We start from the raw sequence: 24,641 nt of genomic DNA on the forward strand, positions 1-24,641 counted from the left end.
GAAGTTGTGTGAGACCTGCACTTTGCTTTCTCAGGACATTCTCAACGACAAAGAGCCAGACATCTAGTAAACATTCATTCTCAGCTGTGCAGACCCTTATTAAGGAACTACAGTAGGACCATGTTTGTCGTGTTTCCCCTTCTAAGTCACTCAGTGGACTTTGACTAAACGAGAAAGTTAAGCGAGGGTCGCCCCACTCAATGCGCGAGGCGAAATTTGGAGACATGGACTTTTCTTCAGCCTGCATAGCATTCAATACATAACACTCGCCGCCCTGATTGTTTCTCAGCACAAGGGAGTGAGATCTCAGAGAACTAGGACTCTCCGCTGCTGTCATCGTTGCGGAAAGCTCCTGGAAGCTATGACACAACATTGAAGAGTCCTCAAACACCCTCCTTTCGACACGAATCATAACCTCTCCGTTCGAAGTTCTGAATCTGCACGAAATCAAGCAAGATGGCGGACCAAAACATTTCCCAGTACAAGTACTCGGCGATGTCGAACCTGGTTCTCCAGGCCGACCGCCGGTTGTACTCGCGAAATAAAGACGAGAACACTGGAGACCCGGAGTCTCTTGCCGGACGCCTGAATATTCGGGACATGGGTTCGCGAGTTGCCAGAGAACAAGCTCCTAAGCCGAAGAAGATGGCACCCGGACTGGGAATGGAGAGAGGAACAATCCACGAAGGCGAAGACGTCCTGGAACGAGAACGGCGGAAACGAAAGCGGGGTGAGCCTGCACAGACTCGAGGTGCTGGCATTCTGTCTGCGGGAGATGCACTGATAGAAGGACTCAAATATCGTCCTAGGACTCCTGCCACCCGAGCCACCTACGACTTACTGCTCACCGTGACTGCCAATGCGCTGGGTGATGTCTCGCAAGAAATTGTCCGAAGCGCAGCGGATGCAATCCTCGAATTCCTCAAGGACGACAATATGAAGGACTTGGACAAAAAGAAAGAGGTGGACGAAATCGTTGGGACAACAATGACTCCGAAGGAATTCAACGAACTCGTCAATCTGGGAAAAAAGATCACAGACTATGATGCGCAGGACGAAGACGAAGACATGGCTGATGGGGACGAAGCCGAGCTTGACGATCGACAAGGTGTTGCAGTCGTATTCGACGAAGACGATGAAGACGAAGACGGCATCGCCAGAACATACGAGGTGCGAGATGAGGATGAAGACTCCGATGAGGAGGATGATATCCAGGATCAACCTGACGATGAAGCTGCGACGGCCGGTGGCGCGGGCGCGCCTGATATTGATCCAGATGATGAAGACACGGGAATGGTACTAGACAGCGGCATTGCGGATTCTTCGCGACGGAAAAGGGAGGACTCCGATCTTGTGCCTATACATGAAATCGACGCGTACTGGCTTCAGCGACAAATCGGGTCAATATATCCAGACGCTCATATCCAGCAACAGAAGACTCAAGATGCGCTGCAAATTTTGTCCGGAAAGTCACTCGAGGGTGAGGATATATCCCTTCGTGATATTGAGAACGACTTGATGGACTTGTTTGACTATGAGCATCCGGAAATGGTCGGGAAACTTGTGAGCAACCGTGACCGGATCGTATGGGCAACCAGATGGCGGAGGGTGGCTGAAGATACTGACGCCCGGAATCTACTCGAAGTTGAAATGGTTGAAGCTGGCCAACGTGCTATCCTCAATGAGTTACTGGGCGATCAAGAGGCTGGTGCTGAGGGCCCTCGACCTTCAAAGAAAATGAAGCTCGATCTTATGGACATTGACATCCCAAAAGCACAGACCGACTCTCAAGAAGAGAAGAAAGATGGTGCTCTATCTGGTGGCCTGCAACCTCAGCGATTGATTAATCTTGAAAATCTGGTCTTTGAGCAAGGAAACCATCTGATGACAAATCCAAAGGTCGTCCTACCTCAAGGCTCAACAAAGCGGACGTTCAAGGGCTACGAAGAGATCCATGTTCCTGCACCCAAGGCTAGGATAGATCCTGGTGAAAAGTTGGTGCCGACGACCGACCTGCCTGACTGGGCCAGGCAGGGTTTTGGCTCTGCAAAGAGTCTCAACAGAATCCAGTCAAAGTGCTACCCCTCGGCCTTTGGCGATGACGGTAATATGCTTGTCTGTGCGCCCACTGGATCAGGCAAAACGAACGTGGCCATGCTCACCATGCTTCGAGAGATCGGCAAGCACCGAAATCCAGAGACCGGAGAGATCATGTTAGACGACTTCAAAATCATCTATATTGCTCCACTCAAAGCATTGGTTCAAGAGCAAGTGGGTAATTTTGGTAAGCGACTAGAGTCATATGGCATCCGAGTGTCAGAGTTGACCGGAGACCGACAACTTACCAAGCAACAAATCGCGGATACTCAAGTCATCGTGACAACTCCCGAGAAATGGGATGTCATCACTCGAAAGGCCACGGACCTCAGCTATACCAGACTTGTTCGACTGATCATCATCGATGAAATCCACTTACTGCACGATGACCGTGGCCCTGTGCTAGAGAGCATTGTAAGCAGGACAATTAGGAAGATGGAACAGACTGGCGACCCTGTACGCATTGTCGGATTGAGTGCAACTTTACCAAACTATAGAGACGTGGCTACGTTCCTACGAGTTGACCCTGCGAAGGGTTTGTTCCACTTTGACGGATCATTCAGACCTTGCCCCCTTCGACAAGAGTTCATCGGTGTGACAGACAAGAAAGCCATCAAGATGCTCAAGACTATGAACGATGTCTGTTACGCGAAGGTCATGGAACATGTCGGCACAAACCAGCAGCAGATGTTGATATTCGTACACTCTCGAAAAGAAACTGCTAAAACGGCGAAGTACATTCGCGACAAAGCCGTGGAGGCGGAGACTATCGGCCAGATAATGCGAACAGATGCAGCTAGCAGACAAATTTTACAAGAGGAAGCTGATCAAGTCCATGATGCGAATCTAAAGGACCTTATGCCCTATGGCTTCGGTATTCACCACGCTGGTATGAGTGCTGCCGATCGTTCTTCGGTTGAGGATCTCTTCGCCGATGGATCTCTTCGTGTCCTCGTCTGTACCGCCACTCTGGCTTGGGGTGTCAATCTTCCAGCCCATACTGTCATCATCAAAGGCACTCAGGTCTATTCGCCTGAGAAGGGTAGTTGGGTTGAGCTCAGTCCTCAGGACGTGCTACAGATGCTTGGCCGTGCCGGTCGACCGCAGTATGATGTTTATGGTGAAGGTATCATTATAACATCTCAAGCAGAGATACAATACTACCTGTCTCTACTGAATCAGCAGCTGCCGATCGAGAGCCAGCTCATGAGCAAACTTGCGGACAACTTGAACGCCGAGATCGTCCTCGGCAATGTTCAAAGCCGAGATCAGGGAGTTGAATGGTTAGGCTATACCTACTTGTTCGTCAGGATGATTAGGTCCCCAGGTCTATACAGTGTTGGTGCGGACTACAGCAATGACGATGCTCTCGAGCAGAAGAGAGTCGACCTTATACACTCTGCCGCTGTGGTTCTCGAGAAGGCAGGTTTAGTCAAGTATGACAAGACCACTGGCAAACTACAAGCCACGGATCTTGGACGAATTGCTTCCCACTATTACATCACCCACCACTCCATGCTGACCTACAATATGCATCTCCAGCCGTCGATCAGCACAATTGAGCTCTTCCGCGTGTTTGCTCTGAGCGACGAGTTCAAGTACATTCCGGTGCGGCAGGACGAGAAACTCGAATTGGCGAAACTCTTGGGCAGAGTTCCGATTCCTGTCAAGGAAGGTATGGAGGAACCACAAGCCAAGATCAATGTTCTGCTCCAAGCATATATCTCTAGGCTCAAATTGGAAGGACTTGCACTTATGGCAGATCTCGTATATGTCACGCAGTCTGCTGGTCGTATCCTTAGAGCAATCTTCGAGATATGCCTAAGAAAGGGCTGGGCCTCAGTAGCCAAAGTTGCACTTGATCTCTGTAAGATGGCAGAGAAGCGGATGTGGCCAACTATGACCCCTCTGAGACAATTCCCAATGTGCCCCCGGGAGTACATTCAGAAGGCTGAACGAATGGAAGTTCCTTGGTCAAGCTACTTTGACCTTGACCCCCCTCGGATGGGAGAGTTGCTGGGATTACCAAAAGCCGGCCGCGTCGTTTGCGATCTTGTGTCGAAATTCCCGCGACTGGAGGTACAAGCCCAAGTTCAACCCATGACAAGATCAATGTTACATGTTGAGCTCACCATCACACCTAATTTCGTCTGGGACGATGCTTTGCATGGCACCGCGGAGTCGTTCTGGATTATTGTGGAGGATTGTGACGGCGAGGAGATCCTTTTCCACGATCAATTCATTCTCCGAAAAGAATTTGCACAAGGTGACATGACTGAGCATCTGGTTAACTTTACTGTCCCCATCAGCGAGCCCATCCCGCCGAATTACTTTATCACTCTAGTGTCGGACCGATGGATGCATTCAGAAACTCGAGTTCCAGTGTCATTTCAAAAACTCATTCTCCCAGAACGATTCCCACCACATACACAACTTTTGGATCTGCAACCCGTGCCAGTACAAGCACTCAAGGTCAAAGAATATGTCGACCTGTATCCTAACTGGGATCGATTCAACAAAATCCAAACTCAAGTCTTCAAGTCTTTGTACGACACCGACGATAGTGTGTTCGTTGGTGCGCCGACGGGCAGCGGCAAGACTGTCTGTGCCGAGTTTGCCTTGTTAAAACATTGGAAGAACCCTGAAGCTGGCAAAGCAGTTTATGTGGCACCTTTCCAGGAACTGGTTGACATTCGTGTCGCAGACTGGCAAGAGCGGCTCTCTAATATTGGCGGAGGAAAGACTATCTCTACACTCACAGGTGAGATCACCGCTGATCTGCGAATACTCGATCAGTCAGATCTTGTCCTGGCAACTCCGACTCAATGGGATGTCCTATCCCGACAGTGGCAACGTCGCAAGAACGTTCAGAATGTGGAACTGTTTATTGCCGATGAGCTGCACATGCTTGGAGGCGAGAACGGTGCCATTTACGAGGTCGTCGTCTCAAGAATGCAGTATATCCACATCCAGCTTGAGAACAAGATGCGAATCATTGGGCTCAGCGTTCCCTTGTCCAACGCCAGAGACGTTGGCGAATGGATCGGAGCGAACAAGCACACCATTTACAACTTTAGCCCTATGGCTCGACCTGTCGGGTTAGAGCTTCATATTCAGTCGTTCAACATCCCTCATTTCCCATCGCTGATGATGGCCATGGCCCGTCCTGCGTACCAAGCAGTTCTCCAACTGTCTCCCGACAAGCCTGCTATCATCTTCGTGCCTGGAAGGAAACAAGTTCGAGCTACAGCTGTGGACATCCTCTCGGCCTGCATTATCGACGATGATGATCAGCGGTTCCTGCATACCAACGTTGAGGAACTGGCACCTTTCCTGGAACGCATCCACGAGCGAGCCCTCGCTGAGTCTCTAAGCCATGGCATTGGCTATTATCACGAGGCTCTTTCAATCAGCGACAAACGCATCGTGTCTCATCTGTTCAAGATCGGCGCGATCCAGGTCATGCTCGCTTCTCGGGACGTCTGCTGGGAGATACCGTTCACTGCACACCTCGTCATCATCATGGGAACACAATACTTCCAGGGCCGCGAGCATCGGTATGTGGACTACCAGATCAGCGAGATCCTGCAGATGTTCGGCCGCGCGTCCCGACCTGGCCAGGACAGACTGGGCAAGGGTGTGCTCATGGTGCCTCAAGTCCGCCGCGAGTACTACAAGAAGTTCCTGAACGAGGCTCTACCCATCGAATCGCATCTCGCGCTGTCTCTTCATGATGCGTTTGTGACGGAGATCAGCACCAAGACCATAACATCCACGCAAGACGCCGTCGACTGGACGACATACACGTACTTCTACCGACGTCTCCTCGCAAACCCGTCATTCTACGGGCTCAACGACACGTCGCACGAAGGCCTGAGCGCGTTCTTGTCAGAACTGGTCGAGACGACGCTCAAAGAACTAAGCGAGGCCAAGATCATCGACCTCGACGATGAAGACGACTCGGTGTCGCCTCTCAACCCGGCCATGATCGCAGCCTACTACAACATCAGCTTTATCACGATGCAGACGTTCCTCCTCTCCCTGACGGCGCGGACAAAGCTCAAGGGCATGCTCGAAATCGTCACGTCGGCGACGGAATTCGAAGGGATCCAAATGCGCCGACACGAAGACCACATCCTGCGCCGCATCTACGACCGCGTGCCCGTCAAGATGTCCGAGCCCGCGTACGACAGCCCGCACTTCAAGGCCATGGTGCTGCTCCAGGCGCATTTCTCGCGCATGCAGCTCCCCATCGACCTGGCCAAGGACCAGGAAGTCATCGTGTCCAAGATGCTCGGCCTGCTCTCGGCCTGCGTCGACGTGCTCAGCAGCGAGGGCCACCTCAACGCCATGAGCGCCATGGAGATGTCCCAGATGGTCGTGCAGGCAATGTGGGACCGCGACAGCCCCTTGCTGCAGATCCCGCACTTCGACGCCCGCATCGTCGACGTCCTCGCCCGCCACGGCGTCAAGGACATCGACGAGTTCATGACCGCCATGGACCCCAGCGAGAACCCGGACCAGCCGAAGCTGGTCGCCGAAATGGGCCTGACGAACCGCCAGCTCGTCGACGCCGCAAACTTTACAAACTCCAAGTACCCCAGCCTGGAACTGGAGTTTGACGTGCTCGAGAAAGACGACGTCACCGCCGGAAGCCCGAGTTACCTCGCCGTCAAGATCAGCAGGGAGACCGAGGAAGAGGAAGAAGAAGACGACGACGACGACGACGAAGAAGGAGGAGGAGGAGGAGGGGCGGGGAAGGGTGGCAACGACGAGGTCGACTTGACCGTCCACGCGCCCTTCTATCCCGCCAAGAAGCTGGAGAACTGGTGGCTTGTCGTCGCGGAGGAAAAGACCCGGTCTCTGCTCGCCATCAAGCGGGTGACGATAGGCAAGAACCTCGCGACAAAGTTGGAGTACGTGGTGCCGACTCCCGGGAAGAAGGACCTCACCCTCTTCCTCATGTCGGACTCGTACGTGGGTGTCGACCAGAGCATGGCGTTTAGTGTCGACGTCGCCGAGGGGATGGACGAAGACGAAGACGAGGAGGACGAGGAAGAGGAGGAAGATGAATAGACCAGAGATAAAAATCGACCTCCTCGGGTTCAAGAGGGGTTTTGGGATAAGGCACCTAGGTACGCATGCATGATATAGTTAAACTGTTTTTGGTATTACGAAAAGCATCCAATGTTTGCATCAAAACTGGATCACGGGGAGATGTTTTCAATACAATGTTTTGATTATAATTTGATTCACCGCACACATCTTGAGAGCTATCGCAAACCTTCTCTAGAGCGTACGTGGAAGATGACACGGACGATTTGCTTCCATAATCCGAATCTGGTGATTGCCCTTCCTCACGGTGATTCTCCTTTATTGTCTTTCATACATTTTGATCGTGACCGAGCATGTCACTGCTGGGAGGCTTGACGTTCCACCTTGCGCCCCGGCGTGCTCAGTTGAGCCGCTTCACCGGAATGCCACACTTTCTCCGAACATATCTGTAGTCATAGTCGTTTCGGCATTCTGGAAGGTAGTCATCAGAGCTTAATTGCATCCAGTCCACTACAATGCCATAAGGTTGTGGCTCGTCCAGGTACTGTACCTCGTGCCAGAGAGCGCGTTCAAAGACCATCCTCACCATCTGCGCCACGCTACCTCCGCACTTGAAGAATTTGTCAGTGGCGACCGGATTTTTCCCTTCTTTGTCGTGTACGCGCATAACATTGACCACGGTCGGGAGCAATGCTTTCTCCAAGCAGTCGCTGATATGGTTGAGCAGGTTGACGCAACCTTGAGCAGCTGCCAAGCTGCGTGCGATCATCTTCCAGCAACACTCTCGTACAAAGCCATGTGCCGGAAGCTCCCCATAGGCAAAGTTGAAAGGACCAACGGCCACAGCGGTTTCGAAAGATTCATGGTCGACTTCAGCTTGTGAGGACAATTTGAGACGCATGCGAGGACTTAGGCAACCTTCGATGCAACGCCCACATGAGCATCCAGCCGCCAATTGCTTCCAGGCCTTGTCTTTGTACTCCAGATTGATACCATCCATTTTAGCAAGGCACCAAATGGCGTCATCCGGATATTCTGGAAAAGTCCTCATCACGACGATGTAGGACGGCAAAATAAGACGCCGAGATCGAATTTTTTCCAAGGTGAGCTGTATTGCTTGCCGAGGAGTGTCACGGTTCATGTTGCGGACGCGAGGGAGTCGACGGCCCTCGTGGTCGAGGATCCAACCGACACACTTTGGGAAATGTAATTGAGCGGCGAGGTGCAAGACCGTATTTCCCGCTTGATCTGTGGCAAGCCAGTGGTCCGAATCTGGTGCCAGATGCCCGTAGTGCTCTTCGAGAATTTGCAAGGATTGTATGTCGTCGAAGTTTGTAAACGCTCTCAAAACGGGCTCTGGTAATCTCTGGATCGGTCCGGTCCCAGGTAGAGGATCGAAATAGTAGTCAATGGTGCGAGTTCGATTGACATCTCCTTGGTCTTCGACAACCAGGCCAAACCATATGGAAGTTTCGATTCGCCGAAAACCAAGTTTCCGGAAGCGAGCCGTGGATTTCGGGTCTATGGGTTTGAGGACCTGAGAGACGCCAGGGTTGCCCACGAGAATTTCGAACGTCTCACAAAAGAGTGTCGCTTTGGCAGGCTCTGGCCAGGTGATAGCAAGCAAAGATGATCCCTTCACTTTTTCTCGAGTAGCCCTAAGGAGTGCTTTGAGCATCTGTGTATCAATTCCACGGCCTTGGTAGGGATGGTCAATCGTGACATCTTCAATGAGAAGTACGGTTCCTGCTTCAAGTTTTGTTTTCCAGTACCCCGAGACTTTGCGTCTGTAATCTTCTCGTAATCTTCCATGACAATCGAATAAGTCAAAGCCCAACATGGTCACTTCATTGCGGAGCCGTTTCACGAGATCGTGGAACCTACTGGCAATGTCCAGTTTTCTGATCAATTTGGCAGTGCAGTGTCCTATCGGGACCGACGTATGTTTGTCAATTGCAACCACGTCGATTGGCTCCAACCAGGTGAGACCAGCAAACTCGTCGAACTTTTCATACTTGGGATCTAAATACTCGATTGTGAAGGTGTCGTGTTCTACTCGCACCTGCTTTGTGCTAGGGATTTCCCAGTCCGTACGGTCCTCCCGCAGTGCGGTGTCATTGCAAGCAGCCTTGTAAAACGAGGCAAGTTTGATCTTGATCTGGACGTCGATCTTTTCAGCAGTTAGATGCGAGGCGCCCACAGGAGATGTCTGCCAAGGTCAGATTAGGTCAAACAACAAGCATGTCTGATGTTAGGTCACCTGCGGATCCTTTGTCTGTTGATTGCAGGGCAATTTGCATGGCCGCTCGTCGCCTGGCGAGCCCGAAGAACGTTTCATCGGCACCATGGTAGGAAGACACTTTCAGCATGAGATAGAGAATACAGGGGCAGATAACGCGTGCAAAGAGAGACAGAGGAACGATTTGTTTTCAAAGACATGTATGTGGCAACGGTAGAGGCAGTGAGAAGTTGCTAGACAGCCGTTTTCTTCACTGCGCAGGCACACTTACCTTATTCACCTTTGCCCTGGTATTCACTCGAGGCAGGAGAATGGGCATTGTCAAGGCATGCAACGGGCGGATGAGGTTCTCTGTGCGAGTGATTGTCGAGGCTGATAAATAATCTCGCGGTCGGGGAAAGAATGTCAACACCACTGCAATGCGGAGGCACAATATGGAACATGGAGAATCGAGGCCTCAAACGCCCACATCCGAAGCCCTCATCCGACGGAAATGTCAGCGACTCCTCGAACGAACAATGTCCTTACCCGAGGGCGATATTCTTCGCCGCCGACACACCTGCTGTGGCTCCCTTTAATATCCAGATCTTTGCCTTCTTACCCGGGGAGCCTTCTCTCGTTTCCTTCCACTCCTTCCACGACGAAACTGTTCACCTCAGACAACCCTCCTCACATCCGACTTTCCCTTTCTCTATCCTTGCCACTGTCGGGCTTCCACAAACATCTCTGACCATGGCGAACGCTCGAGGCCTGAAGCAGATTCTCTCCAAGAACCCGTCCGACGTTGTCATCCTCTCATCGCTGCGCACGCCGGTAACGAGAGCATACAAGGGCGGCTTCCGAGACGCATTCGACCATGAACTCCTCAGCCACGTTCTGAAGGCGACCCTCGCTGCGAACCCGAACCTAGACCCTGCCAGGATTGAGGAGGTTGCAGTTGGTGTGGTCCTTGCTGAGTTGGGCGGCTCCAAGGCCGCCAGAATGGCACAGCAGCACGCTGGGTACTCTGAAAAGACTCCGTTGTACACGGTCAATCGCGCTTGCAGTTCCGGCCTACAGGCCGTCACCAGCATAGCGCATAGCATAACAGTCGGACAGATCGATGTTGGTGTGGGCGCCGGCATGGAGAGCATGACCAAGAACTACGGCAGCAAGGCTATTCCTACAATGCTTTGGGACGAGCTGAGAAACAGCCCACATGATAATACAAAAGACTGCATTATGCCCATGGGCCTTACGAGTGAGAACGTGGCAAGGAGGTACGGCGTGAACAGAGAAGACCAAGACGCCTTTGCCGCGGCATCGCACCAGAAAGCCTCCAAGGCCCAGAAGACGGGCTTGTTCGACGCTGAAATTGTGCCGGTCAAGGTCAAGCAAGTAGACCCGGAAAACCCAGATGTCTCCAAGGAAGTCGTGGTGGACAAAGATGACGGAATCAGGCACGATATCAGTGCCGAGAAGATGGCCAAGCTGAAGCCTGCGTTCGCGCAAGACGGTACATCTACGGCCGGAAACTCGTCTCAAATCTCAGACGGAGCCGCTGCAACGTTGCTGATGCGCCGATCAACCGCGAACGAGTTGGGACTCACCAAGTCCATCATCGGCAAGTGGGCTGGCACCCAAGTGGCAGGTTGTCGACCTGATGAGATGGGTATTGGTCCGGCGATTGCGATCCCGAAACTTCTGGACCACACGGGCCTCAAGACCGAGGACGTGAATATCTGGGAGCTCAACGAAGCATTTGCCAGCCAAGCTCTGTATTGCATACGCAAACTAGGACTGGATATCGAGAAAGTCAACCCGAGAGGTGGTGCCATTGCCCTGGGCCATCCTCTTGGAATGACTGGTACCAGACAGCTTGCGACGTTGCTGCCTCAACTGAACGAAGGCGAGGTGGGTGTAGTAAGTATGTGTATTGGAACAGGTATGGGTATGGCTGGCCTCTTTGTGAGAGAATAGAGTGCTTGTCGTCTCTCCCCTACAGGCTCAACCCTCTCTTTTCTCGAGGTATCTGTTGTGTGAGAATGATGGCGAGGATATATATACATATATTTATACAGCGCTGCATCTTGTTAGGATCCGGCAAAAGTGTGTACAGAGTTACTTGAAAATGGCCACCTTATGACAGACTAAAATGGCACATTACACTTTTTCTTCCACCCGTGCCTGCATATCATGTTTTTGGTACGAGAACTTCTCCTGCATTGTCGTCATGTCCCCGGGCGGAACTCACATGCATCTGCCGATCTTCTCAACCAGCAAAGAGTTTATACAACGGCCTACTCAGTTCGTATTGACTGTGGCCTGGTTCCATTCCTGACCTTGAGGTGCCAGGTTCTTGTGACCAAGCACCGGGAGTCCCTTGGCCTGTAGCTCTCGCGCAATCACCTTCCACCGTCCAATCTCCTTCTCTTTATCCACGGGCGTTTCTCGTCTCGAGAGAACCATCACGTTCGGGCCTAGCGGCTGGGGCACCTTCCTCTTGGGTGCGCAGTTTTCAACTGAGCTCTCAGCCGTAGACTCGGCGTTCGCAGCGAAGTTTAGTGCTTTGGTTTGCTTCGCGATCAAAACTTCGGCTGTCTTCTGTGGCTTGGGTTTCGTGTTGTCGAGCAAGCTGACAAACTCGGCCAGGGATTTATTGCCGCGGACGACCGTGTTCAGCACGGGATCGGGAACAGGCATCGAGATCAGACGGGAGAAGCGTTTGAGAATCTAGAAAAGAGTCGAGATGTCAGTAGTGAATCACCGAATAATAATGTCACAGATGAAAATTAAACCTACGGCGAAGGTAGTCTTGCTGGTGAAATCAAACTTGGCTGCGCCCAACTGTTCTCTGATCTCCGAGATGGACAGATTCACGGCCTCGGCGTCGTCGGTGTATACCTTCAACAAATCGTCCATGGACTGTCCAAGGACACCCTCGGGGTCTTCGAGGTGCGAGATGGCTCCTGACGGCGAAAGTACAAGCTTGACTTTATTGTAGGCGTGGCTGAGTTGCAGGTCTTCCAGCTTGAGATCCTTCTCGTGGGTCCTAAGTTTTTCGTAGGTGAGGACATCGACGACAGCGACGTAGAGCATGGCCAGGAGTTCTGTGCGGTCGGGAAACGTCGTGTTTCGGATGAGCCAGCTGGGTAATAGTATCATTGTCAGTTCTATTACATCCATACATCCACACAGACGACAATGTCATATGATCAGAGAGCACATCAGAGACTTACGGCTCGAAGTCGTCCTCGGGCTTTGCAGGGATATCTTTCCAGTGTCCTTGGTGTCCGACGTGCTCTAGACCGTCCCATGTCTCTGCCTCAACGTAAGACTTGTCCTCGGGCAAAGATCCCAGCCCTTTCGACGACGACGACAGTCTTGAATCGTCGTAGCATCGCGAAGACGTGGTGCCGAAAGAAGCCGAGCGCGGTGCTCCCACATTCGCCTGCCACGGCTTACGACGTAGAGTATGGGAGGAAGTCGAGTTCGAAACGGCCCGGTGTTGCTGCGCATTCAACTGAATGTGATTTCTGCACGAGCGACAAATGTAGCGTGGTGCTGCGGCTTTCGATACGCTGTCATACAGCGCCTGGGTCGTTCGACGTGAAGTAGCCATGGTACGGGGCGAGTTGGCTTCAGCACAATGTCGCAGACCCTTATTACCTAGGTAGAATGTAGGCGAAATCGAGAGTAGAGACGAGGCCCTTGCACTCACTCGTCTTGGACCGAAATCTCATCGGGAGCTCGACTTCGCGACGCCAAGATGTCACGTGCTTGGGCTGTCCCTGAGAAGTTGGAACCACGAAGAGGTTGTCTTGAGGAGTTTCGCTTTCTTCTCCTTGAACACGTCAACGTACAAGTGAAATAGTGCGACCACTACGATATGTGCAATTACGAGTCCAGATGCATATCGAACAAGAAGTGCAACAAGAAGTGCCGTGTTGTATTACAAACTCTGTCGAGCTGACTGAAACATCCTTTGAACACATTCTTCGCCAGGTCCCGCCCAGTCAAGGACACCAAAAGCCACCGAAGCTTCCATCTTCCTTTGATGCGAGCAGGAACTCTACGTGCCCCATCTCTCCATTTCTGTCTACTGCTCAGAAACATTGCAAAGGATCTTGAATCGCTAGACCATCAATAGTAATCAGCAAATTTTCTACATCACTTGCCTCTCTCTGATCAAAGCGATGCAGAAACAAGATGGAATGAAGTAGGGCTGTACATTGACTCGGGGCTCACCGGGCCTTTCCGGGGCTCCTCCTCCTGCAATTACACAACAAAGGTCAATTCTGCTCGGTGGCCATAAAGCAGAGACAGGCGAGCGATCGAACACGGCGGGTGCCAAATGAGTGCTGCCGCGGCACATGTCGATTGTATCTCGTTCCCAAGCACATTGACGGTAGTTGACATTGTTGTGACGACCAGACACCCAGGCAGCGACATGTTGCCGCCCCGAAGGCCCGAAGGGTTTTGTGCCAGGGGTGTGTCAAGAGCATCCATCGCTGGCACGGCGAGAAATGAGATCAATTCCTCGAAAACTGGCAAGTTCCCCAGGCAGACAGTCTTTGTTCCCGTTCCAAATCAGCTTTGCCAATTCAAAGCTTTGATTCGCTCCCGAAGAATACCAGCAAAGGAACCGCTGTCGCTACCATGATGACTCCCAAATTCTCCCGCGAGTGGGAAGTCACAAAGCTTCGCGCTCGGCTTTGAACCTTCCTCTCATTGTGTATGAGTATTGGAGAAAGCGGTGGCCCGGAGAGGATCAATCTCCACTTGATTGAACTCAAGTCATTTCCGGCGGAATCGATGTTCGTGTTCCAAGAGGGAGATCCCTTGATCTGGCTTAGGTCTCAAACAGGTATGCAGCGTACGCTAGTCGCTGCAGAAACAGAACGAGGACTTTCACCTGACTGACACCTGCCCTGGCACTCGTTGACTAGCTCATCATATGCAGACGAGAGTACGGATAGGACTGACCGTAGACAGCAACAAGGGCTGTAGACCAATTCAGAGCACATTAGTGAGCTGAAAGTTACCGAGACAGGCGTCACTTCAGCAATCATTGGTGTCGCGCATTTGCTGGAATCGTAAATCCCCGGGTCATGAACTCGCCGTCTCGTCTCGCTTTACCGTCGTTATTTTTCGTGTACAAAGAACTTATGTTCTCGTTTTCGCGACGTCTCTTCTTTCTTGCCTCCTCCTCCTCCAGCACGCGTGCGGTAAGGCTCGCTGTCGCCGCATTGCGAATTCCGCTTGAAGGCTTCGGGGTTGACGTCCCAGATTGTGGCGTCGCAGAGCGAGAAACTGTTGCGGCTCCAGCCTCGGTGTTCCCGTTTGTTTCGACTTCCTTCGTACCGACATTACTGGTGACGTTTGAATCGACCTTACTCTCCCCATTCGCCTTCCTTTTCTTGCTTCCACTGGCTTTCTTCAAGGAATGAGTCAGTCCTAGCGACTGCAAAGTCTTCATACGCTCAATCACGAAGGTCTTGTCTTTTTCGGTACTGGGCAAAATTGGTATGATGTCGCGTTCTTCGTACGGAGTGGCACATTGGACGCATTTACCATCGCTCTTCATGGCCTGCATGGCTTCTTGCGAAAAGGCGTGGCCACATGGTACTAAGTAGACGGCCTTGACATTGGGACCCAGCTCCTTCGATGTCACCGGACAAATCCATCTGTCTTCCTTCGTCTTGTCGTCGTGCTCGACTTCAAATTGCACTTCCACAACGTCCTTCAGGGCTTTGATGCGTCCTTGGATGAACTTTTCGTACTCGATTTTGTCCACTGAACTCGCTTCGGCGGGCAGGAGGAACTGAATGATTGCATCTTTATTGTACAGCTCGCCTGTGTAGTCTGAGACCACTGGTTTGGATAGGGGCTTGTGAGACACTGGACATGTCGACCACCGATGTGCCAGATGTTCCTTCTGCTTGTCCTTGAGTTCGGTTGCGGTTGGATTGCGCGCAGCCTCTTTCACGAGCTCGCGGCGGGTGGGAATGCTGTGCAAAGTCAGCGATGGAAGGATGTACAGGCTGGTAGACTGAGGACTTACCTGCCGCCGTCATTGCCCATGGTTGGCTGCTTAATTCGTATTAGGATGCCGATGGTCTGTTCTGGGGAGAAACTACATGTATAATAAGTGTACGGCGCGAGTTGAGGGGTCTGGATGAAATTGTTCCTAGGCAGCCTAAGCTGGTTAGCAGGTCAGTTAGCGCGCCTAGTAGGAGACACTATGGGCGCTAAGTGGCGCGATCAGCCCGCAATAAGTCGTCCAGCAAGCCTATAACACTTCGCCTAAGCTACCTAAACCGATTTTCTGGAGTTGGAGAGGACGAGTACTTCGTTTCGGACTCCTCGAATCCTCTCTCAAACTCCGAAATCAAAACATCTTCTCACGAGTATCAGGTGCTCATCGACCTGTTCCTCCTGGCGCCTAAGTGTAGCCAGCGTATTTACGAAGCGCAATCCCACTAAGTCCGCCATTAGTCATATCGACTGTGCTCAACCTCGGATAGACGACAGGTCGAGGGATGTCGTCAGAATAGGTTGGTTGGTAACGTCTCTTTACTTCATGCTGATACTCTGACACCACGAGTTCGTGCGGTGTGAAGATCATGTCTCGTCTCGGAGCCCCACGACTACAGAGGGAGCGTTGTGGGTTATGTCCGACCTCAACCCTCGACCTCTTGTATTCGGTACTGCTATTTGTAAGCCAAGAAGCCGGGTGAAGACGGTGTATCCACCGACGTTATCAGTTTCCCCCGATATATAAAAAGCTTGATATGCTTCCACCAGGCCATCGACCGTCCTCAATCACTCGTCCCTCAACTACCCAGTACTCCCACACCAGTCTTCAGCAGGCGCTCTTGGAATTCCTCTCCAAACATGAAGGTTCTTCTGAGCGGAGGTTCAGGCTTCATCGCCGCCCACTGTGTGGACATTCTACTCCAGCACGGCCATGACGTAGTCTTCACTGTCCGTTCAGACGAAAAGGGCCAGAAGATCCTCAACAACCATCCAGGGACACCTGCCAGCAAGCTCAGCTATGTGATCGTCAAAGACATTGCCCAAGAGACAGCGTTCGATGAGGCTGTCAAGTCAGACCCCCCTTTCGAGGCTGTCCTTCACACAGCTTCGCCTTTCCACTTCAACGTCACGGACGTGAAGAAGGACCTACTCGATCCAGCCGTCATCGGAACGACTGGTATCCTGAAGGCCGTGAAGAAATCGGCTCCATCAGTCAAGCGTGTGGTCATCACCTCGTCATTCGCCGCCATCCTCAACGCGGCCAACCATGCCAAGACGTACTCGGAGAAGAATTGGAACCCCATCACCGAGGAAGAGGCGGTGCAGAATCCCTCAAATGGCTACCGAGCGAGTAAGACATTCGCCGAAAAGGCTGCGTGGGATTTTGTAGCCAACGAGAAGCCCAATTTCGACGTTGCGACAATCAATCCGCCATTGGTGTTTGGTCCCGTTGTTCACTACCTCAACTCTTTGGATACTATCAACACCTCGAACGAGCGTGTCCGAAACATGATCCAAGGCAAGTTCAAGGATGGCCTGCCGCCGTCAGGGGTGTTCCTGTGGGTTGATGTCAGAGATGTGGCTCTGGCACATGTCAAGGCGATGGAAGTGCCCGAAGCTGGAGGACAACGATTCTTTTGCACCGCTGGACATATGTCCAATGGGGAGGTTGCCAGCATAATCAAGAAGAATTTCCCAGCTTTCGCCGACAAACTTCCGGCAGATCTCTCGAGCGATGCGCCTGCGGATGTCTATGGCTTCGACAACTCGCAAAGCAAGAAGGTGCTGGGCATCGAGTATCGAAGTCTTGAAGACAGTATAGTAGACACTGTCAACTCCTTACTTGCTGTTGGGTTGTGAGTAGTGTAGACGATGACGAGATATATCGGCCCATAGATCCTATGAATAGATCTTCAAGGACACTATTGATAAGTACATGCCTTACGCACTGCAGTGGCTATATTCAATTGTTCGATCGGGAGCCCTGCATTCCAGATGGCCATAGGCCTATTCGAATGAGGGCTCACCTTGACTGGGGTTTATTACCACAGCCCATGTCCATCACCTTGATCCGGCATTGACGATAACTGACCGCCTCTGGGCCAGCTGTGAATCTCTCCCTCTGCAAATCTGCAAACCTGCAAACTCATTCTGGTTTCCAGAATCGAGATCTCAGCATTTCGCTTCACCCTTCTTGACATGAGCTGTGGCTGCGCAATCCCGAGGACCCCCTGGCGAGAGATTTGAGGACTCCCCTGAGCAGCTTGCGCCTGGACCGGAGTGCATGAAAAGGTGCCACAAGTTGCCCCCCCAGGACTCCCGGATGTCTCTCTTGCAAAGCTCGATTGCGTTCACAGATACTCCTGCTCAGTCATGTACTGTGACGCGCTCCAAGACATCGTTTCGGGTCAGGCTGTTGCGGACGACAAAGCTTTTGTATGCATCCTGCCAGTGGGGACATGTTACTACCAAATAGCTTCTACTTCTTAGTTCGACTCCGCAGCTCCGGAGTACCGGACCGTAAATTTCACTCCGTCCTCCGGATTGTCAACCTCCGTTCACGCCGCACGTATTAATGGCTCACGGCCAGGAGGCAGAAGCTGGCCTGATCAACTTCAGCCCATTTTGAGTCTTGAATGTGAACAACCATACGGAAATGGCGGCTGCCTCTCCCCCTCCGTGTCCCCCTGACACTGTCGGGCTGCGGGCGAACCGAGCATGCAGGAATTGTGTACAAATCAAGGCCAAATGCGTTCCTCTCCAAGGATCCGACATCTCCATATGCCAGAGGTAAGCGCTGTATGGGCCAACATCGAGTCCAGAGGCTTACCCAACCCTATCAGATGTCATCGCCTGGGTCGTCAGTGCACAACGCCTGCAGCCTTGCCTCGCAAGCGTGGGCCGAACAAGTCAACGTACGAGTTGGTCCCATGGAAGCGCTGCACTTCGATTGCCATTGTCTGACAGCACATTCCAGTATGAGCACGTTTTATCTAATGATTTAACAGCCTGCTGATGCTATATCGTGCCTCTTACATGCTGTTGTCAGGCAATGTCAATATGGGTGGCAATTCCTACCGCCTGTTTCAGTGGCTAATGGATACTAGGCGGGTGGCAGAGCTTGAAGAGAAAATCGACAAGCTGACGAATCTCTTGACTGCCGACCAATCTCCCCAAGAGCAACCAAACCGACCAGATGTTACCATCAACCATCACTCGCTACCAACTCCACCCTTGTCAGTTGGTCTTGACTCAAGGCCACTGACTACCGCCACGGGTGGGAGCTGCGCATCTGCCGGAAACATCAATCAAAAGGGTAAGCCTTGCATTGATGAAGATGCCGTTTGGCAGACGGATATCAAATCTATCTTCCGCACGACGGTACCGCCGGTAGTAGAGGAAAGGCTCTTTAGTGATTTTCGCACCACTTTCAACCGGTATTTCCCTTATGTCGTTATCCCACCTCATGAAACCACTGCCTCGATTCGCAAAGAGAAACCGTTCCTCTTCCGGACTTGCGTCTCTGTAGCTTGTCACGCGGATCCTGTGACACAGTCGCAGTTAGCTGAAGAGCTCCTACGCTACATCGGCGAACGAATGTTGATCAAGTCAGAGAAGTCGCTTGATATCCTTCAGGGTCTGCTGGTGTTCATTTCTTGGTGAGTCAATAGATTCCCCGAAGAGTCTCCTCCAAAATTAGCTCGGGGCGGAGCAAAAGGCCTAGCTCTTCCTAGTTGATTCGATCAGTAAATCGAGTACATCGCTCATTTCTCATCAGGTATCAACACTACAATCATTACAACCAGCAAATGATGAATTTGCTCCACCTTGCATCAGCCATGACCATCGACCTGGGTCTCAATCGACCGACTTACTCAGGACCATGGCCTCCCATTGGTATGGTGGTTGACACCCATCAGCTGATCCATGGAAAACCGCTTTGCCCGGGGGTGCAAACTTCTGATGAGCGACGGGCGCTTCTTGGACTTTACTTTTTCCATGCGAGGCTCTCCGCATGCTTCTCCAGGATTGATTTTATGCAGTGGACACAGCACATCGAAGATTGTTGTACCTCGCTGCTTACCTCCTGTGAATACCCTTCCGACGTCGAAGCTGTTCAAGGCGTCCGACTAACCCGACTTCTGGAACGATATTCACCTTACACTGGCGCTATCTCTTTGAAGAATGTACCCATCAAAACTTTCGTAGACTGTTTCCAGGAAGATCTACATCGCGTTAAGCGGGAGTTTCCTGCCAATCTTGCCCATGATCGTAAGTAAAGCACTCCTGTATCCTTTGGCCCACAGCACACGCTCCAATGCTTTGATTTGCCCGAGGGTTTGGGCATGCACTAATCAAGCCTATAGCCATCTTCCAGATGCAGATTTACGATGCCGAATTGACAATATATGAAACTGTTGCAGCGTCGGAACGAGATGCGCCACTGGAACGAGCTGAAGCTCTGCACGCCGCACTTGGAACTATTGACAACCTCATTGGCACCTTCGCAAAGGTGTCAGCAGGCTCAATACCTCAACTGCCGTTCCTATCGTGGATCTATGTCCTCCACTGTTACATTGTCCTCGCAAAACTCTCGTTCCTTGTTGTAGACGGCTGGGATCTACAATACGTTAGAACAGGAAGAATTAACTTCCCGGAAATGATCTCTCGCATTGTGGAAGTACTCGAGGCTGCAGTACGACATAGTATGGGCGAAAAGCTGAGGCCAAATGCTATCTCTGCACGTTATACTAAGTATGCAGAGAAGATGCGCGCATGTTCTAAGTGGTACAACAGTAAGCTCAAAGCAGAGACCGAGTCGTCTGTTGATGATCTGGGCTCCGCCCTGCCAGCCTTGGACTCTACATTCGAAGGCTTCTTCGAAGGATTCAATGATGGTTTCTGGACCGATATCAGTATGGACTGGGCAGGCACAGGAATGCAACTGTGACGACCTTTAGTACCTGACCGTACTAGGATGCATCTAGCTTTGCTTGGAGTCAATCCTAGAAGGGCGGAAGCTCTTCATGGGATACACGTCGTGGAACTCATCTATGCTCAGCGCCTCAGCACTCCCTCATGTGTTTATCTATCTATGTATGAGTTGTCACGAACCCTGTGCGTCGGACATATCGGGTGGTCCCTTGGCGCACTCGCTGCCTCAGCCGCTCACACGTTGGAAGGATCATTATCTGCTACCAACCAGCAAACAAGACGTCGATCCTCAAAGCTCATAAAATGACCTTCATCTTTTCCCGGATGTGACCTAGAGTTCATTCTTCTAGGGGGCATAATATGACCCACTCTCGAGTGGGACGAGGGTCTTTGTAACCCTGAGCCGGCCGGACCCTCGAAAAGACCGGCTCCGTACCAGGCTACATCAACTTGCCGTCAGATAATGCACCGGCTATAAGCAGACAATGCACTCCTGTTCTTGTTGTGTCTTCGCCAGACTCAAATCAAATCAATTGATGCCTGGACTCTTTTCAATCAGCAAACATGGAAGAGAAGGAGACTCCCTCTAGGGACGAGACGACGTCGATCCAACCACCACCTACGAATTTTCCTACCCCTATTCCCGAAACCAATTCATCGACGGGCGTGCAAGACGTACAAGAGGGAGAGAGTCCAGCAAAAAACGACGATGAGCCACAATATCTCGGCCCACGCGCGTTGACTTTCTTTATGAGCGCAATCCTGCTCGTTGTCATCATCCTCACCCTCGACCAATCTATACTCGCTACTGCCACACCCAAGATAACGGATCAATTCCACACAATTGCCGACATAGGATGGTATGCTGCCGCCTACATGATATGCAACGCCTCATTGCAACCTTTGACCGGAAAGGTCTATACATACTTTCCACTACGTTATGCCTTCCTCGGTTTCGTCTTTGTGTTCGAGTTAGGCTCTCTCGTGTGTGGTGTCGCTCAGTCAAGCACTATGCTAATCGTCGGACGAGCTGTGGCAGGCATGGGCGCCTCTGGTCTACAAAACGGCGCGCTTACAATGATAGCCGTGGCGGCACCACCTTCCCAACGGCCAACGCTGATGGGCGTAGTCATGGCCATGGCCGGGGCCGGGCAACTCTTAGGTCCTCTCATTGGTGGCGCCCTTACACAACACGCAACGTGGCGTTGGTGCTTCTACTTGAACTTGCCTATTGGCGGTATAGTGCTGGTAGTGATGGCATGCATTGAACTGCCGGAATACAAAAACCGGAAAGCAAGTTGGACGTTTCGCGATGTCATCCGTGACTTTGATATCACAGGCTTCACGATTTTCGCTCCAGCCTGTATCATGCTTTTGCTCGCCCTCGAATGGGGCGGTTCAACCTACCCATGGTCTTCGGCAAGGATCATCGGTCTTTTTGTCGGGTCGGCTGGAGCCTTTGTCGCTTTCTTCATCTGGGAATACTGGCACGGCGAAAACGCCATGATTCCACTGCCGCTCATGTCCATGCGCGTGGTGTACAGCAGCATGTTGGCCTCCTTCTTTCAGTTTGGCGGCCTCCTCATCTTCTCTTACTACTTGCCTTTATGGTTCCAAGTTATCAAACATGCCAGCCCAACTATGAGCGCAGTCTACATCCTCCCGACGTTCATTTCACAGATTATATCGGCTATATTGACCGGGGTACTGATTTCGCGTATCGGCTATGTGGCACCGCCGGCAGTGGTGGGATCCGGTCTTGCAGCACTATCATCAGGGTTAATGAGCACGTTCAACCTCAACACTGGCACCGGGGTCTGGATAGGGTACCAGATCATCAACGGCGCGGGTCGAGGAATGGCCATAACACAACCTATTCAAGCCGTGCAGAGTGTGGTGAAGCCAGACATGGTCCCAACCATCACGGCGTTGATAGCTTGGGCGCAGACTTTTGGCGGTGCAATCTTCATTGGCCTTGCACAGACGGCCTTCATCAATCTTCTGAAGAGCTCACTTAACAACCACGCCCCGGGTGTGGAAGCGAGCGCGGTCATTGCAACTGGGGCAACGGACTATCTTGCCCACCTGGCCGCACAAGGGGACATGAAAACGAGGCATGGAGTTCTCCTGGCCTACAATGAAGCTATCACGGAAACATTCTACCTGGCATTAGGATGTACACTTGCTGCAGCCGTAGCCTGCGTGGGTATTTGGAAGACGAGAGTGGAACGGAAGAAGAAACCGGTCAAGAACGACGTTGAGAGACAGGGTGAAGTGTCGAAGACCGAGAATGGCGGTGACCTGACCAAGGAGGAGAACTCACGCTGTGGATCTAACAGCAGCCACAAGTCAGCACGGCCCAGCAACGAGTTGGACGAAGGGGTTGACGCTGACGTTTCCAAGGGAACAGAGCGCTGACTGAAAAATAGTGAAGATTATAAAACGCGGACTGGATAATGGACGTTCTCGAAGGACATGGGAGTTAGGGGAATCGCACAATTCATCCGTCAGGGCGACGTGATTAATTCCTGGTAAAGGCGCATCAAGGTCTGTCTGGACATCTTTTACAAATGTTGTTTGGGTATCAACTATCGAACCATCGATACCTCTCGAGTGGTCGAGATTTCATTTACAATATACTAAGATATAACGGGTAGATAGTATTGTGGTTCATGCATTTTATATGTCAAGGTCCTCCCCTTCGACCCATCGCTTACACTGCCAGTACAACAGGTCATGCTTGTCGCCGCACGCCTTGCTGCCTCCTGGGACACCGTTTTCGCGTCTATGTCCGGGCATGTCGAGCAACACTTTGACGCCCATCGTCTTCTCCTGGCAGTATGCGAGGTACCTGTAGCCGGACGGGAATTTCTGTAACTCCTGCTCGTTCAGAGGCGGGATCTTGTTGGGGTTGACGGGGATGAGTTTGTCCTGCAGCCACATCACAACGACGACCCCGGTTAGCTTAACCTTGACGGCGAAATACTTTTTGAAGAAGAACAGAACGAGAGAACAAAAACAAGAAAGATGGTTGATTACCTTTTCGTACCAGTGTCTCACGTACCGAGCGCGCCATTCTCCCTGCTCGGTTTTGACCCAAAAGAAGCAGAAACGGCAATCACTCTCGGCGTCGGCTTCGCAGCCGTCGAGATTGAAGCGCTGCGTGATGGTGGCTTTCATCTTGGTCACGGCGCGCGTCGCCTCGAGATTGATGTCCGTCGTGATGCCGTGGCAGCGGTGCATGATGAATGCGCCATTGTCCATGCCCTTTTGCGAGGCGGCGATGAAGTCGAGATGGTGCGTGCGGCCTGTCCATGTCGTGTAGATGTATGCGTCTGGGTGGAAGATGGACTTCAGATTCTCCCATTCGCACGCGTCTCTGGAACCCGCCGCCAACATTGCAGTTAGACAACCGTCTCGTTGCCCCGAAACAAGAGACCTCGCGACATGCTTACCTGTAGGCTGGCCAACCCTCGGCGAGCTCTCTCAACTTGTATCGTTCGAGCACCAGGTTCTCTGGCCCGTTGTTGCGCACCGCATTGTCCGGCCGGGATCCTGATGGCAGGGAGTGCAGGTCTGGCATGGTTTCTTTGTTGCGTGGTGCAAGTATTACTTTCCCTTGAACTTCAATGCTGGATCACAGGCGAAGACGACAAGGACTGAGATTTTCCTACCTGCGTAGACCTGCGCAGACCTGCGCTCTCGGAACTCCGAGCGGCCTTGTTGCTCTGGAAGTATTCCTTCCCGCAACGAGACGTTGGCCGGAAGAATTCTTTTCCGGGGTTTCTCCTTTCCGCAAGGCTGTACGGGAAAAAGGGTCGCTCTTATTAAACGATCCACTGTCCCCAGCTTAAAAGCTCTCACGGCATCAAAGCACGGTCTCCTCAGTGCGGATGGATACCTTTCCTTAGGGCTCCCGGAAGGCTACCCGGAAACCTAGAGCTCGGCTCATCGCTCGGCACATGAGCACTAAGAGGACATAAAACGACCATCGTGAGACGCGACGCGAGGCGACGCGACTCCCATGGTTTCCACACCTTGTAGACAGCATCGAATAACCAGTCATGATGCCAACCATTCTTCCGCTCCCAGTCATTGTTGGATATTGGTATGTTGACCTGCGCTAGCGTTGCTCAGCGTGCATATGCTACTCACGCCTGCAGACGGCTGTGGGCGGCCTCAACGCCGAGGAACATACGGTGAGTAGGGCATCCGCGGGAAAAGCGGAAAACAGCATTTGTACGTCTTCAAGTTCAATTGCCCAGGAGACCAGCATCATCTCGATGTGATCAGAGGA

General features: G+C 52.0%; 9 protein-coding genes across 9 annotated transcripts; 5 read left to right on the forward strand and 4 right to left on the reverse strand.

The window, feature by feature from the left end:
- Positions 1 to 456: 456 nt before the first annotated feature.
- PV08_04043 (uncharacterized protein) lies at positions 457 to 7,173 on the forward strand (the record flags this gene model as incomplete). Its single annotated transcript, XM_016378392.1, has 1 exon — positions 457 to 7,173. The coding sequence occupies one exon, from the start codon at positions 457 to 459 to the stop codon at positions 7,171 to 7,173; it is 6,717 nt and encodes a 2,238-aa protein (XP_016237069.1).
- A 379-nt stretch (positions 7,174 to 7,552) lies between these two features.
- On the reverse strand, positions 7,553 to 9,710 carry PV08_04044 (uncharacterized protein; the record flags this gene model as incomplete). Its single annotated transcript, XM_016378393.1, has 2 exons — positions 7,553 to 9,361; positions 9,663 to 9,710. The coding sequence occupies 2 exons, from the start codon at positions 9,708 to 9,710 to the stop codon at positions 7,553 to 7,555; spliced, it is 1,857 nt and encodes a 618-aa protein (XP_016237070.1).
- An 83-nt stretch (positions 9,711 to 9,793) lies between these two features.
- On the forward strand, positions 9,794 to 11,350 carry PV08_04045 (uncharacterized protein; the record flags this gene model as incomplete). Its single annotated transcript, XM_016378394.1, has 1 exon — positions 9,794 to 11,350. One exon carries the CDS (start codon positions 9,794 to 9,796, stop codon positions 11,348 to 11,350), a length of 1,557 nt encoding a protein of 518 aa, XP_016237071.1.
- A 324-nt stretch (positions 11,351 to 11,674) lies between these two features.
- PV08_04046 (uncharacterized protein) lies at positions 11,675 to 12,992 on the reverse strand (the record flags this gene model as incomplete). The annotated part of the gene is made up of 3 exons (XM_016378395.1): positions 11,675 to 12,103; positions 12,173 to 12,518; positions 12,610 to 12,992. The coding sequence occupies 3 exons, from the start codon at positions 12,990 to 12,992 to the stop codon at positions 11,675 to 11,677; spliced, it is 1,158 nt and encodes a 385-aa protein (XP_016237072.1).
- Positions 12,993 to 14,438: 1,446 nt separating this feature from the next.
- PV08_04047 (uncharacterized protein) lies at positions 14,439 to 15,454 on the reverse strand (the record flags this gene model as incomplete). The annotated part of the gene is made up of 2 exons (XM_016378396.1): positions 14,439 to 15,381; positions 15,435 to 15,454. 2 exons carry the CDS (start codon positions 15,452 to 15,454, stop codon positions 14,439 to 14,441), a joined length of 963 nt encoding a protein of 320 aa, XP_016237073.1.
- An 813-nt stretch (positions 15,455 to 16,267) lies between these two features.
- On the forward strand, positions 16,268 to 17,269 carry PV08_04048 (uncharacterized protein; the record flags this gene model as incomplete). Its single annotated transcript, XM_016378397.1, has 1 exon — positions 16,268 to 17,269. One exon carries the CDS (start codon positions 16,268 to 16,270, stop codon positions 17,267 to 17,269), a length of 1,002 nt encoding a protein of 333 aa, XP_016237074.1.
- A 1,200-nt stretch (positions 17,270 to 18,469) lies between these two features.
- On the forward strand, positions 18,470 to 20,360 carry PV08_04049 (uncharacterized protein; the record flags this gene model as incomplete). Its single annotated transcript, XM_016378398.1, has 3 exons — positions 18,470 to 19,068; positions 19,188 to 19,681; positions 19,777 to 20,360. The coding sequence occupies 3 exons, from the start codon at positions 18,470 to 18,472 to the stop codon at positions 20,358 to 20,360; spliced, it is 1,677 nt and encodes a 558-aa protein (XP_016237075.1).
- A 548-nt stretch (positions 20,361 to 20,908) lies between these two features.
- PV08_04050 (uncharacterized protein) lies at positions 20,909 to 22,762 on the forward strand (the record flags this gene model as incomplete). The annotated part of the gene is made up of 1 exon (XM_016378399.1): positions 20,909 to 22,762. One exon carries the CDS (start codon positions 20,909 to 20,911, stop codon positions 22,760 to 22,762), a length of 1,854 nt encoding a protein of 617 aa, XP_016237076.1.
- A 261-nt stretch (positions 22,763 to 23,023) lies between these two features.
- PV08_04051 (uncharacterized protein) lies at positions 23,024 to 23,927 on the reverse strand (the record flags this gene model as incomplete). Its single annotated transcript, XM_016378400.1, has 2 exons — positions 23,024 to 23,723; positions 23,800 to 23,927. 2 exons carry the CDS (start codon positions 23,925 to 23,927, stop codon positions 23,024 to 23,026), a joined length of 828 nt encoding a protein of 275 aa, XP_016237077.1.
- Between the last annotated feature and the right edge of the window lie 714 nt (positions 23,928 to 24,641).

The sequence above is a fragment of the Exophiala spinifera genome, assembly GCF_000836115.1.
Source record: "Exophiala spinifera strain CBS 89968 unplaced genomic scaffold supercont1.3, whole genome shotgun sequence".
Taxonomy (NCBI): Eukaryota; Fungi; Ascomycota; class Eurotiomycetes; order Chaetothyriales; family Herpotrichiellaceae; genus Exophiala; species Exophiala spinifera.